The sequence below is a fragment of the Salmo salar genome, chromosome ssa27, assembly GCF_905237065.1.
Source record: "Salmo salar chromosome ssa27, Ssal_v3.1, whole genome shotgun sequence".
Classification (NCBI taxonomy): domain Eukaryota; kingdom Metazoa; phylum Chordata; class Actinopteri; order Salmoniformes; family Salmonidae; genus Salmo; species Salmo salar.
The window spans coordinates 18,733,226-18,748,379 of NC_059468.1; the positions used below are offsets into that span (position 1 = coordinate 18,733,226).

At 44.5% G+C, this 15,154-nt stretch overlaps 1 protein-coding gene across 1 annotated transcript in view; it reads left to right on the forward strand.

The window, feature by feature from the left end:
* Positions 1–11,193, forward strand: part of LOC106588639 (delta-type opioid receptor) — a 37,636-nt gene extending 26,443 nt beyond the window's left edge. The window contains exons 2-5 of the mRNA XM_014177816.2: positions 8,786–9,018; positions 9,272–9,394; positions 9,835–10,129; positions 10,292–11,193. Coding sequence (XP_014033291.1) covers positions 8,786–9,018; positions 9,272–9,394; positions 9,835–10,129; positions 10,292–10,532 — 892 coding nt within the window. The 3' untranslated portion in view covers positions 10,533–11,193. The remainder of the gene's footprint in view (positions 1–8,785; positions 9,019–9,271; positions 9,395–9,834; positions 10,130–10,291) is intronic.
* Positions 11,194–15,154: the final 3,961 nt, after the last annotated feature.

The window sequence follows — 15,154 nt, forward strand, 5'->3', positions numbered from 1 at the left end:
CCATTAACTGCCCTGACTTCTAGCACCAGGACCTTCAGTTGGAATCCTGAGGCAGACTTAGCATTTCTGGAAATGAAGAGTCGATTCACCAACGCCCCGATTCTCTCTCAACCTGATGCTGCTCGGCAGTTTGTCATGGAAGTGGACGCGTCTGATGTGGGGGTTGGCGCCATCCGGTCCCAGCGAAGCTCCACTGACGGTAAACTCCATCCCTGCGCCTTCTACTCTCGTCGTCTTTCGTCTGCGGAGAGGAATTACGATGTGGGTAACCGGGAGCTTCTCGCGGTGAAACTGGCCTTGGATGAGTGGCATCACTGGTTGGAGGGAGCGGAGCAACCGTTTATTGTCTGGACTGACCACAAGAATCTTGCTTACGTGCAATCGGCTAGACGTCTCAACTCGCGTCAGGCCAGGTGGGCTTTGTTTTTTGGACGCTTTAATTTTTCCCTGACGTTCCGGCCTGGGTCTAAGAACGCAAGGCGGACGCCTTGTCCCGGATGTTCTCCAAGACGGAGGAGAGTGGGCCATGACTGAGACGATTCTTCCCCAGAACTTCCTCGTGGGAGCAGTCACATGGAGGATGGAGGAGGTTCTGGCGGGCCTTCGGACGCAGCCCGGTCCCGGTAACGGTCCACCCGGTCGGTTGTTTGTGCCTGAGTCTGTCCGTTCTGCCGTCCTCCAATGGTCCCACGCCAGCAAGATGGCTTGTCACCCGGGGGTGGCTCGGACGATGGCGTTACTACGCAGACGATTTTGGTGGCCTGCCATGGGAGAAGATACCCGGAGGTTTGTTGCTGCATGCCCAGTATGTGCACAGAATAAAAGTGCCAATCGTGCCAGCTCTGGACCTCTTCACCCCCTACCTATTCCCCGGCGACCATGGTCGCATCTGGCCCTGGACTTTGTCACTGGATTGCCCTCTTCTGATGGGAACATGGTCATTCTGACTATTGTGGACAGATTCAGCAAGTTCGCCCACTTTGTACCCATCTCCAAGCTTCCCTCTGCCTCTGAGACATCCGAGATCCTGGTTAGGGAGGTTTTCAGGGTCCACGGGTTGCCCAGTGACATAGTTTCCGACCGTGGTCCTCAGTTTACCTCTGCTGTCTGGAAATCCTTCTTTTTGGCCATTGGAGCTACTGTCAATCTCACATCTGGATTTCACCCTCAATCTAATGGTCAGGCGGAGAGAGCCAACCAGAAGATGGAATCCACGCTGCGCTGCCTTGTCTCCTCCAACCCCGCCTCTTGGGCCTCTCAGTTGCCATGGGTCGAGTATGCCCACAACACTCTCCCTACATCTGCTACTGGGATGTCTCCCTTCCAGTGCCTGTGCGGTTACCAACCTCCCTTGTTTCCTTCTCAGGAGAAGGATCTCTCGGTACCCTCGGTCCAGGCCCACATTCGTTGTTGCCACCGGACCTGGCATCGGGCCAGAAAGGCTCTCCTTAGAGTTTCTGACCGTTATCAGCTCCAGGCGAATCGTCGCCGGATTCCAGCCCCCGCTTATGCCATCGGAGATAAGGTATGGTTGGCTACACGGGATCTTCCTCTGCAGACTGAGTCGAAGAAACTGTCACCGAAGTTCATTGGTCCGTTTGTGGTGGAGAGAGTGATCAATCCTGTTGTGGTTCGACTCAAGTTGCCTAGAACGCTCAGAGTCCACCCCACCTTTCATGTCTCCTGCCTCAAGCCTGTGCCCCTCAGTCCTCTGCTACCTCCTCCGCCTCTTCCTCCTCGGATGATCAGAGGTGGTCCAGTCTACACGGTGCGCCGCATCATGGATTCCAGACGGCGGGGTCGGGGTTTCCAGTATCTCGTGGACTGGGAGGGGTATGGTCCTGAGGAGAGGAGTTGGATTCCTCGGCGTCAGATCCTCGATGATGCCCTCCTTCGTGACTTCTACCGCCTCCATCCGGGTTGTCCGCCCGGTGGCGTTCGTCGTAGGTGGGGTACTGTCAGGAATTCCGCTTCCCGAGTCTGTTTTCTGCCTGAGCTGACTGTTTTTTGTTTTGGAGTCTGTTTCCTGAGGTTCCTGAATGCACCCTGTCTGGTTGCCAGGCGACGAAGCTAGGCGGGAGAACTCTTGATTACCCGCACCTGCATCTCATCAGCCATCTGCACACCTGGTCCTGATCATCACCTCTTCTCTTCATAAGCCCTGACCTGACATCCATTCCCTTACCAGAGTTAGTTTTGTTGTTCTGTACTTTTTGCCGGTTATTCAGCCCCGTTTACTCTGTCTACAGTCATCCTCCCAGAACATTCAACTCCCTTGCCTGGCCGTCGGTGGTTTCAGTGACATCATTGGATCTGCCTATTCACTCTCATCAACTCACCTCCGCTGCCGCTCCGTCTCCTGGATTATTCTATTTTCACCTCGAGACTGTAAATAAATACTCACCTTCATTTTACTCACCTTGTCCTGGTCAGCTTCTGGGTTCAGCTTTAGAGAATCGTGACACCTTTAATCATTCAATGATAAAATGTAGTCTATATTTGTCCGGCAAGATATTTTATGTAAAATAAATGTCATGACTCTGCAAATGGTGGTCCTCAAGATGTTTTGACGGTGATTTGGTGGTCCACAGAATGGAAATGGTTGTGAACCGCTGCTCTAGGGACACAGCAATGACAGCTACAGCGCTACAATCCCCAATTAGACAGGGGTCTATGATACTATCAGAGTTCGTGTTTATCGTTGTGAACAGCATGATTTAATACAACGTTGGAACAAATATCCCACTTTTTTTTTTCAAGCTTCCAACAGGGAGGATGGACATACAAAACCACCCCTATAAACTTGTGACATTAGCTAACTACTACAGGTCCAGAACCAGTTAAAAGGATAGCATTAACAGAGTGGGCACTGTGGGCAAATATCAAAGCTAATCTTCTCCGTCTTCTGTGATTAATGCATGCACAGCTGTCATCAACATAACACGTTGTGATGAATCCTGCCTTGATGCTGTAACCTGCTGAGAAAATGCTTCGGGTTGGCAGCTGCACCCCCGTAAAAATATCCAAGCCAGTTCCCTGAACCGACCGTACCGTACAGTGCTGTACAGAACACCGTATCCTTTTACCATCCTGCCAGTACTGGTGTGTTTCAGCTCCTGTGTGTGTGTGTGTGACACTGTGCATATGACATCATGGCTCTTCCCCCACCACCCACGTCTTCTCTCCTTCTCTAGCCACTTCATCAACATCCACCCACAGAGCCCAGAGGCCACCCACTCGATGCGTCTCTCGTCGCATCTCCGTCTCAGTGTGCGTGTGTGCAAGAGTGTGTGTCTGTGTGTGTGTGCATCATGTGTAAGCCCTGGCTCCTGTAACATTGGCTCAAGGCAGATGGAAGTAGGCCATGGTTTGGACAGTTAACACCAGAAGGGACTTGGTGGTGAAGGAGATGTGTGTGTGTATGTGTGCATGTGCGTGTGTGTGTGGAGGGTGTAGTGTAGGAATGTAGTCCCGATCACGCCAGCTTAGGGCTGGCGATGATGATTCTACATATGCAGAGAGAAAACCCATCCAAGGGGTATAACAACTCCCTCTGATTCACTATTGTTTTATAAATATGCTAAATATGAGACAGTGCTGACAGTGGAGCTAGGAAGCACAGACGGATTCATAGATTAAGTTATGCTGAATCAAAGGGTTCTAACAGACGGCGAAAGAAACCTCCCATCAAGAACAGTATAAATGTCTGTATCCTGCTATATTCTGCCTCAGAACACATCTGAGCACCAGAAACTCCAGGCAATAGTTTTACTCTGGCTCTGACTTGCACTTATAATCTACTGCCGTTTGCGTATTGCTGCACTTATAATATGAAGAAATAGCCTCTCTGTTGCATTAGCCTCATTGTTTAAATTTTTTTTTGATGTGAGTGGTTATATTCATTTTGGATCTATCGCATCCCACAACTGTCCCAGAGTATGTATGGAATATTGTTTACTCGCACAGAATGACAAGTTGACCAATAGGTTAGGTAAACTTAATGTACCTTGGGGCATAGTAGATTGACATACCTGTAGGCTAGTGCTTTTGCTGTTCGTCAGGCATACTCATCTTGTTGGCGGGCGAAAACTAAATGTAGACAGTTCTAAGATCTTCAATATGCACCTCAGAATTCAGTAAGAAGAACAAGTGCAGTTGCATCCCAGGTGTGTCTGTCTTCACTTGTAGCCTACTGTGGAGCTGAGATGCCTGTGAGAAGGACCCAATCACGTGACGACGGGCATTGGCTAATAAGAATTCAGATATCTCCCATGATTGACAGGTCTTTCAGCCATCCGTCATGCAATAGATCGCCCTCCACCTGATCAATAGAAATATGTTATTACAGTGAGGGAAAGTATTTGATCCCCTGCTGATTTTGTATGTTTGCCCACTGACAAAGAAATGATCAGTCTATAATTTTAATGGTAGGTTTATTTGAACAGTGAGAGACAGAATAACAAAAATCCACAAAAACGCATGTCAAAAATGTTATAAATTGATTTGCATTTTAATGAGGGAAATAAGTATTTGACCCCCTCTCAATCAGAAAGATTACTGGCTCCCAGGTGTCTTTTATACAGGTAACGAGCTGAGATTAGGAGCACACTCTTAAAGGGAGTGCTCCTAATCTCAGTTTGTTACCTGTATAAAAGACACCTGTCCACAGAAGCAATCAATCAATCAGATTCCAAACTCTCCACCATGGCCAAGACCAAAGAGCTCTCCAAGGATGTCAGGGACAAGATTGTAGACCTACACAAGGCTGGAATGGGCTACAAGACTATCGCCAAGCAGCTTGGTGAGAAGGTGACAACAGTTGGTGCGATTATTCGCAAATGGAAGAAACACAAAAGTACTTTCAATCTCCCTCAGCCTGGGGCTCCATGCAAGATCTCACCTCATGGAGTTGCAATGATCATGAGAACGGTGAGGAATCAGCCCAGAACTACACGGGAGGATCTTGTCAATGATTTCAAGGCAGCTGGGACCATAGTCACCAAGAAAACAATTGGTAACACACTACGCCGTGAAGGACTGAAATCCTGCAGCACCCGCAATGTCCCCCTGCTCAAGAAAGCACATATACATGCCCGTCTGAAGTTTGCCAATGAACATCTGAATGATTCAGAGGACAACTGGGTGAAAGTGTTGTGGTCAGCTGAGACCAAAATGGAGCTCTTTGGCATCAACTCAACTCGCCATGTTTGGAGGAGGAGGAATGCTGCCTATGACCCCAAGAACACCATCCCCACCGTCAAAGGGGACAGGACAACTTCTCCGCATCAAAGGGACGATGGACGGGGCCATGTACCGTCAAATCTTGGGTGAGAACCTCCTTCCCTCAGCCAGGGCATTGAAAATGGGTCGTGGATGGCTATTCCAGCATGACAATGACCCAAAACACACGGCCAAGGCAACAAAGGAGTGGACAAAATCCCTCCTGAGATGTGTGCAAATCTGGTGGACAACTACAAGAAACGTCTGACCTCTGTGATTACCTACAAGGGTTTTGCCACCAAGTACTAAGTCATGTTTTGCAGAGGGGTCAAGTACTTATTTCCCTCATTAAAATGCAAATCAATTTATAACATTTTTGACATGCGTTTTTCTGGATTTTTTTGTTGTTTTTCTGTCTCTCACTGTTCAAATAAACCTACCATTAAAATTATAGACTGATAATTTCATTGTCAGTGGGCAAACGTACAAAATCAGCAGGGGATCAAATACTTTTTTCCCTCACTGTATGTCTCGGGGAACTGAGATGATATGTATGCAATAGGCCATTTTGATTGTCTCAGTTCATTGCTCCATGATATTAGGCAGAATAAGGACAGCGAAGAGACTTTTGTGTGCAAGAGGAGCACAACGAAAGATAAATCCACCCCAGCTCAGAGCTCAGAGCTCTGTGTCTTACCATACCACATATTGATTAGTTCCTTAACTACAGGGAGAATGCATTACAGAAAGGAGGACATTTATCAAATTCCAACTCCAAAACCAATTGTGATTAAATCGCAACCCTCCCCTGATCAAGATCGAGGACTAGAGCCTCCAGTTGTCTGGTAATTAGATGTGTGTGTCTATGTGTGCATTGGCATGCGTGTCTGTGTGACTTGATGAGACGTATTTTGACTGAAATGAATAGCAGGTCAAGTGCAAAGTCAGCAGGGTTTAACACTTCTGTGGGAGCCGAAGGAGCAGAAGAGAAAGCAGCAAATGACCAGCAGCTCAAAGCAGCAGGCACTCGACAGCCCTGCCCCTTCTCACCCCTAACCCACCATTAATCTCATACGCAAATGGGATGCCTAAACATGGGATGGTCATCACAATTCTGGCTCTAGGTCTCTTTGCTGACTTCCATTATAGCACCAGTCCCCAGAGGGAATTGGCTGGTAGTGTTTATGCAGTATGAGCTGGAAGTGCACGGACTGTTAATACATGTTATCGACCAAGGAGAGGAAAATCAACAGGCTACAATGTATTTATTACTGGGCAACAGGGAACAGTAAGGTTTGGAGCTTACAGTCACTGTCAACAACTGACCAACGCCAAGAGCTGATTTCCATATTCCAGTAAATGTTGTTTACTTCATTCTGAGTGTTGTTTGGTTTAATTTTGTTGTCCTTTTGGTGTTTGAAAGGCAATAGCTTTTATGGTGAACACACACATCTGGACCATTGACTAAATTGACTTAATTTATCCACAAAGCCGTGCAGCGGAGTGCAAAAATCTAATCGACAAGCACTGTACTCTTTTAGGCAAACCAATGACAACACTAGTGTAGTCTGTACCTCTACAGCCTTTTACATACAGACCCATGGGCTATGACTAACAGAAAACTGTTTTGAAGACAAAGTCAGTTAAGATAGAATATACAGTTGAAGTCGGAAGTTTACATACACCTTAGCCAAATACATTTAAACTCAGCTTTTCACAATTCCTGACATTTAATCCTCGTAAAAATTCCCTATCTTAGGTCATTTAGGATCACCACTTTATTTTAAGAATGTGAATTGTCCGAATAATAGCGGAGAGAATGATTTATTTCAGCTTTTACTTCTTTCATCACATTCCCAGTGGGTCAGAAGTTTACATACACTCAATTAGTATTTGGTAGCATTGCCTTTAAATTGTTTAACTTGGGTCAAACGTTTCGGGTAGCCTTTCACAAGCTTCCCACAAGTTGGGTGAATTTTGGCCCATTCCTCCTGACAGAGCTGGTGTAACTGAGTCAGGTTTGTAGGCCTCCTTTCTCGCACATGCTTTTAAGTTCTGCCCACAAATTTTCTATAGGATTGAGGTCAGGGCTTTGTGATGGCCACTCCAATACCTTGACTTTGTTGTCCTTAAGCCATTTTGCCACAACTTTGGAAGTATGCTTGGGGTGATTGTCTATTTGGAAGACCCATTTGTGACCTAGCTTTAACTTCCTGACTGATGTCTTGAGATGTTGCTTCAATATATCCACATAATTTTCCTGACATCTATTTTGTGAAGTGCACCAGTCCCTCCTGCAGCAAAGCACCCTGACAACATGATGCTGCTTCACGGTTGGGATGGTGTTCTTCAGCTTGCAAGCCTCCCCCTTTTTCCTCCAAACATAACGATGGTCATTATGGCCAAACAGTTCTATTTTTGTTTCATCAGACCAGAGGACATTTCTCAAAAAGTACAGTCTATGTCCCCATGTGCAGTTGCAAACCGTAGAGTGGCTTTTTTATGGCAGTTTTGGAGTAGTGGCTTCTTCCTTGCTGAGCGGCCAGTCAGGAGGTTAAAGCTTGGTCGCAAATGGGTCTTCCAAATAGACAAGGTATTGGAGTGGCCATCACAAAGCCCTGACCGCAATCCTATAGAAAATGTGTGGGCAGAACTTAAAAAGCGTGTGCAAGCAAGGAGGCCTTCAAACCTGACTCAGTTACACCAGCTCTGTCAGGAGGAATGGGCCAAAATTCACCCAACTTATTGTGGGAAGCTTGTGGAAGGCTACCTGAAATATTTGACCCAAGTTAAACAATTTAAAGGCATTGCTGACAAATACTAATTGAGTGTATGTAAACTAATGACCCACTGGGAATATAAAATAAATAAATAAATCATTCTCTCTACTATTATTCTGACATTTCACATTCTTATAATAAAGTGGTGATCCTAACTGACCTAAGACAGGGAATTTTTACTAGGATTAGATGTCAGGAATTGTGAAAAAAAAATGAGTTTAAATGTATTTGGCTAAGGTGTATGTAAACTTACGACTTCAGTTGTATATTGTGCCTTCAGAGAGTTGCTGTCCCCAGTAAGCCAATATCTCTGTAACTAGTGAGTCAACCAACATGCTCTTGAGAAGGTCTAATTAATAAACTCTAAAGAAAACTTATCTGTGGGGGAGTTACGGAAATTCGAAATTGGCCTTTTTTAGAGGAATAGAACAAAAAAGTATCAGAAGTAGTTATGATCTAATACAGATCCCATAGTGGGAAATGTTATCAGGAAAATGTTCATCTTTAAACAGTGATCATGATCTGATCATGACAATGCTTTAGAAAAACTATACACTGAATTATGTGGTTAGAGCTACTTGTAGCTCAGTAATGCTTTAATCTTTAATCACTCATTCAGATAGAAATAGAAATGTTTCCGAAAACAATTAGAACAGCATGTTTTGCTGTTCCACGCATGTTCAACACACAGCAAGAGATCAATTATCTTTACTCATCTTCGAAGAAACCAACAGACGCTTTTATAGCAACATCTACTTAACTCATTTCTCTGCCTCTGTCCACAGATACACCAAGATGAAGACATCCACCAACATCTACATCTTTAATCTGGCTCTAGCGGACGCCCTAGCCACCAGCACACTGCCCTTCCAGAGCGCCAAGTACCTGATGGGGACCTGGGCGTTCGGAGAGGTCCTCTGTAAGGTGGTCATCGCCATCGACTACTACAACATGTTCACCAGCATCTTCACCCTGACCATGATGTCTGTGGACCGTTACATCGCTGTGTGCCACCCAGGTAAAGGGAGAAAAGCATTCCACATGGCACACTATTCCCTTTATAGTGCACTACTTTTAACCAGAGCTTAAAAGTAGCGCACTTAGTAGGGAATAGGGTGCCATTTGGAATGCATCCAGATCAACTCCTATCCTCTCGCGTAAATAAATGAAAGGGTGCTTAGAACCAATAATCCACCACATAAAAATGAAAAAAGTCCAGCAGTCGCTGTAATATATGTTGCAATTGAACCGTAATTTTCTGTGTCACCCAGTGAGAGCCCTGGAGTTCAGGACGCCTGCCAAGGGTAAGATCATCAATGTTCTGATCTGGGTTCTGTCCTCTGCCATTGGAGTGCCCATCATGGTCATGGCTGTGACCAAAACGACAGACAGTGGTGAGACAGCATCGTTAAACTAGCAAGCACGTTTTTTTACACTTCTTTCAAAGGATTTCTTGTATAGCCTCACCCATGTTGGAGTTTTCATCATTTGAAACTCAACATGTTTTGGGGAATATTTCTGTTAAATTCTTGGTTTTTTAATCTCATTAAATAAGGGGATAAATCCCTCTTACTACAAAAATGTACAGTATATTAAATCTTTGGTCAACATATGAATGATCTCTATAACATAAACCTACTACAGTCTTCTCTCTAGAACTGTCTGTTTTTTAATCCCATTAAATAAGGGGATAAGTCTCTCTTCCTGCAAATTTACAGCATGTTAAATCTTTGGTCAAAACCCCTCTCTCCGCCTTTCACCCCTCTCTCCGGCTCTTCACCTCTCTCTCCGCCTCTTCACCCCTCTCTCCGCCCCTTCACCCCTCTCTTCCTAGGTCAGACTATGTGCACGCTGAAGTTCCCCGACCCTGACTGGTACTGGGACACGGTCACTAAGATCTGCGTGTTCATCTTTGCCTTCATCGTCCCTGTCATGGTCATCACCATCTGCTATGGTCTGATGATACTGCGTCTGCGCAGTGTCCGCCTGCTCTCCGGCTCTAAGGAGAAGGATCGCAACATGCGCCGCATCACCCGCATGGTCCTCGTGATCGTCGCGGCCTTCATCATCTGCTGGACACCCATCCACATCTTCATCATCATCAAGACCCTGGTGGAGATCAACTCTAGGTAAGAATTTATGTTTTGTGTACTTTTATTTTCTTGTTAATTTTACTGTGTGCTTGTATTGCTTTTTATTAATCTTGCTTATTTTATTAGGTCAAATTACTTGGAAAAAGGGCATAAAATAAAATGAATTATACATCATTTATCATTGCTTATTATTAACAGGAACCCCTACGTGAAAGCCAGTTGGCACCTCTGCATTGCACTGGGCTACATGAACAGTAGTCTCAACCCCGTTCTCTACGCTTTCCTGGATGAGAACTTCAAGAGGTGCTTCCGGGACTTCTGCCTGCCCTGCCAGACCCGCGTGGAACGCAACTCTCTCAACACGGGTCGGAATGCCAACAGGGAACCCGTGTCAGTCTGCGCTCCGATTGCAGCTGGGAAGGAAAGGAAGCCTGTATGACTAGGCATGGACCAGATCCCTTGTGGTTCTGGTTCTCAATCCAGGAGGGCCCAGCAAGACTTGCAGTCTGAGGTCACCCAGATCTCCACAACAGAGTTCTGACAGGATAAACAATGATTTAGTGAGACTCACACAGTTGTCAGTAAAGAGGGACCCAAACCACAGCATAGGTTTTTTTTTGACCACATCATTAATATTCCTCCCAGTGAGATTTAGGAATGTTCTTTATTGTTGCTCAGAAGGAGACAGATTCAATGTTTCACCATAAATCGTTTCCCGCTATCCAGAGACAATCTGTGACGGTGCCAGGGCTTTTTGAGTAGCGCATTTCTGGTTTGTGACAAATGGATGTCTGGCTGCAGAGAGAATACACAGGATGTTGTCAAGGACAGTTGTCCAAAGAGTGCCACATGGTTTCATCAATTAGTCATCCTTGTTTCTGACTGATGACAAGCTGCACAAATATGGGACTGGGGATGTTTTTAAAATATAGGCAACAGGGTAAGGGAAACCACCAAATGAGTACATACAGTGCATTCGGCAACTATTCAGACCCCTTTTCTACATTTTGTTATGTTACTGCCTTATTCTAAAATGTATTCAATTACAGCCTCAAGTCTTCTTGGGTATGACACTACAAGCTTGGCACATCTGTATTTGGGGAGTTTCTCCCCTTCTTCTCTACAGATCCTCTCAAGCTCTGTCAGGTTGGATGGGGAGCGTCACTGCACAGTTATTTTCAGGTCTCTCCAGAGATGTTTGATTGGGTTTAAGTTCGGACTCTGGCTGGGCCACTCAATGACATTCAGAGACTTGCCCCAAAGCCAGTCCTGCGCTGTCTTGGCTGTGTGGTTAGGGTCATTGTCCTGATGGAAGGTGAACCTTCACCGCAGTCTGAGGTTCTGAGCCCTCTTGAGCAGGTTTTCATCAAGGATCTCTCTATACTTTGCTCCGTTGATCTTTCCCTTGATCCTGACTAGTCTCCCAGTCCCTGCTGCTGAAAAACATCCCGACAGCATGATGCTGCCACCACCATATTTCACCGTAGGGATGTTGCCAGGTTTCCTCGAGATGTGACGCTTGGCATTCAGGCCAAAGAGTTAAATTTTGGTTTCATCAGACCAGAGAATCTTGTTTCTCATGGTCTGAGAGTTCTTTAGGTGTCTTTCGGAAACTCCAAGCTGGCTGTCATGTGCCTTTTACTGAGGGGTGGCTTCTGTCTGGCCACTCTACCATAAAGGCCTGATTGGTGGAGTGCTGCAGAGATGGTTGTCCTTCTGGAAGGTTCTCCCAACTCCACAGAGGAACGCTGGACCTCTGCCAGATTGAGCATCGGGTTCTTGTTCAACTCCCTGACCAAGGCCCTTCTCCACAATTGCTCAGTTTGGCCGGGCGGCCAGCCAGCTCTAAGAATAGTCTTGATTGTTCCAAACATCTTCCATTTAAGAATGATGGAGGCCACTCTTTTCTTGTGGACCTCCAATGCTGCAAACATTTTTTGGTACCCTTCCCCAGATCTTTGCCTCAACACAATCCTGTCTCGGAGCTCAACGGACAATTCCTTTGACCTCATAGCTTAGATTTTACTCTGACATGCACTGTCACCTGTGTGACCTTATACAAACAGGTGTGTGCCTTTCCAAATGATGTCCAATCAACTGAATTTATCACAAGTGGAGTCCAATAAAGTTGTAAAAACATCTCAGTGATGATCAATGGAAAGGGTCTGAATACTTATGTAAATACGTTTTCGGTTTTTTAATTTGAATACATTTGCAAAAATATCAAAAAACCTGTTTTCACTTTGTCATTTTGGGGTATTGTGTGTAGATTGATGAGGACAAAAAAATATTTTTATACATTTTAGAAAAAGGCTGTAACAAAATGTGGAAAGGTCAAGGGGTCTGAATACTTTCCGAATGCATTGCATGTGGACATCTGAAATATGGACTTTTGGCCCTGGAGGGGGAAGAGAAAACACCCAAAACAGTTCAGTGAAAATGACAGTTACAGCTAACGGACTTGGCAAAGATTCCAAATACTAAACAGTGGTCGATTTGTATCTCATGTACCAGAAACTGCATCATCCATCTTGAAGTAGTGAGAATAGAAAAGGACAGACTTTAGTTTGGCTACAGTACACTGAGTGTGTGATGTCAATGCTCCTCACAGTAGCCTTGTGCTTTGACAAACTGAGAAAGTGGAGAAGCATGAATGTTCAACCTTGTTTGATCTTCTTTTTATTCCCTGGGAAGCAAGCACCTGTAAACTAACATTGATGAGGAACTTTAAAGACTGCTGAGGCATGTTCTAAGCACACTTAACTCTACTTCCATGGAGTCAAACTAAGATCTAATGGGAAAAACCAAACATTATTTTCCACTTTCCCATCTACTTCAAAAGGAAAAACAATTACATTTCACATGCTACGGAAGAAGAAGAAACTACAGATTATTTTTGACAGGTTGGATGATGGATGAAAGCATACTTTAGTGCAAAGCACTAGGGCACGAGACACATAAACAAAATGGGAAAATGGGGCTGATAGCTATGTGATTCTGTAGCCAACATTATTTTTTTATACTATATACTGTAAATAAAAACATTGCTTAGAGAATTCCCTACTGACTGAAAATACGCTCCGACACCGCCGTTGTTGTCAAAGTGAGATAATGTTAGAACACTCAATATTTTATATTTTATGACATTCGCAACATGGAACATTTCTACATCGAAATCTACCACAGAGCTCTGTACCTACTTGTGCCCTATAGCTGAGAATCCAGGAGGGTTCAAACTACTGTACCATAACATTTTCTTTCCAACGACACCTTGGCTGTCGGCTCCAAGCCTACTTTCATGGGAAGGTTTTATCGGTTGGAGCAGAGAGGTAGAAGGGACCACTGAGAGGAATAATGAAATAGTTATAGACCACTGATTGAGGTTGGAGGAGCAGACAGAAGCCGCTGGGACCGCATAGTCCAATCTTGATCTACACTCTTTGTGAATGCATTACTACTCTGATGACAACAACAACAACTGCAGAACACTCACTGTGGACAGCAAAACAACTTTAAACTGGAAGAGTATGGCGGCTTGTGAAACCGAAACCACAAACCTCTTGAGACTCACTGAGCATTTATATAGCTGAACCAAGTGAGATTTGAATAGGACTCACTATCTGTGTTACTGTGTAATTGGAGAAAAACATTGTGTCATTTGTCAAATAAAATCTATGGCAGATTAAACTATGCTTAAATAAGGATGCATTGAAAAGGCATCTATTCTCTATATAGTGCATTACTTTTGAACACACAGCAGGTCCATTCTGCTCTGATCAAAAGTACACTCTTAGAAAAAAGGTGATATCTAAAACCTAAAAGGGTTCTTTGGCTGTCCCCAAAGGAGAATCCTTTAAATAACCTTTTTTGGTTCCAGATAGAATCTTTTTGGTTCCAGGTAGAACCATTTTCAGTACCATGTCGAACCCTTTCCATAGAGGGTTCTACATATGGAACCCAAACGGGTTCTACCTGTAACCAAAAGGGTTCTCCTACGGGGACAGCCAAGGAACCCATTTGGAACCATTTTTTTATAAGAATGTAGTGCACTATAGGGAATAGGGAGCAATTTGGCACGCAGGCTCTATGAAACTGTGCAGTTGGAGAGAAACATTGTGTCATCTGTCTAGATAAATCTATGGCAGATTAGAGAGACTTAACTATGGCATTAAGTCATGATAAAATTCCAAAAATAGATGATAGCAGCGCTCAATTAAACTTTGAGGGCATCAATCAATGATAGCCATTAAGTTGAAAATCACTCTTTGTATTTCATAGGCTATAATTTGAGTTTATTATCGGGTATACATTCTCCTGGTAACCTTGCAAAAAATCAATGCTGATGAAATATCCAGCCTGTAAATCCTGCCATAGATTGCATCCCACATGGCACCCTATTCCCTACATAGTGTACTACATTTGACCAAGTAGTGCACTATGCAGGATTAGGGGACCATTTCAGACGCAGTTATAGTTTTGAATGACCTTGAACACGATGCTCTGTCACGAACCACTGTGACAAACCCCAAAATGATGACGAAAGTTTTGTGAATCATTTTGACAAATGATACTAACTAGCACAGACTAAAAAAGAAAATATAATATAATTACTGCTTATGTCGATTTCATTCTTACATATTTCTAATGATATGTATCTGTATGTCTGTGGACATACTGAAGTCAGAAGGATACAACAGCTGCCAAAACAAAAGTCAGTTCTAAACTAAAATCACTTAACATGACTTTGTAGTATACAAAACATTAAGAACACCTGCTCTTTCCATGACATAGACTGCCCAGGTGAATCCAGGTGAAAGCTATGATCCCTTATTGTTGATAAATCCACTTCAATCAGTGTAAATGAAGGGGTGGAGACAGGTTAAAGAAGGATTTTTAAGCCTTGAGACAATTGAGACATGGATTGTGTATGTGTGCCATTCGGAGTGTGAATGGGCAAGACAAAAGATTTAAGTGCCTTTGAACGGGGTATGGTAGTAGGTGCTAGGCGCACCGGTTTGAGTGTGTCAAGAACTGCAACACTGCTGGGTATTTCATGCTCAA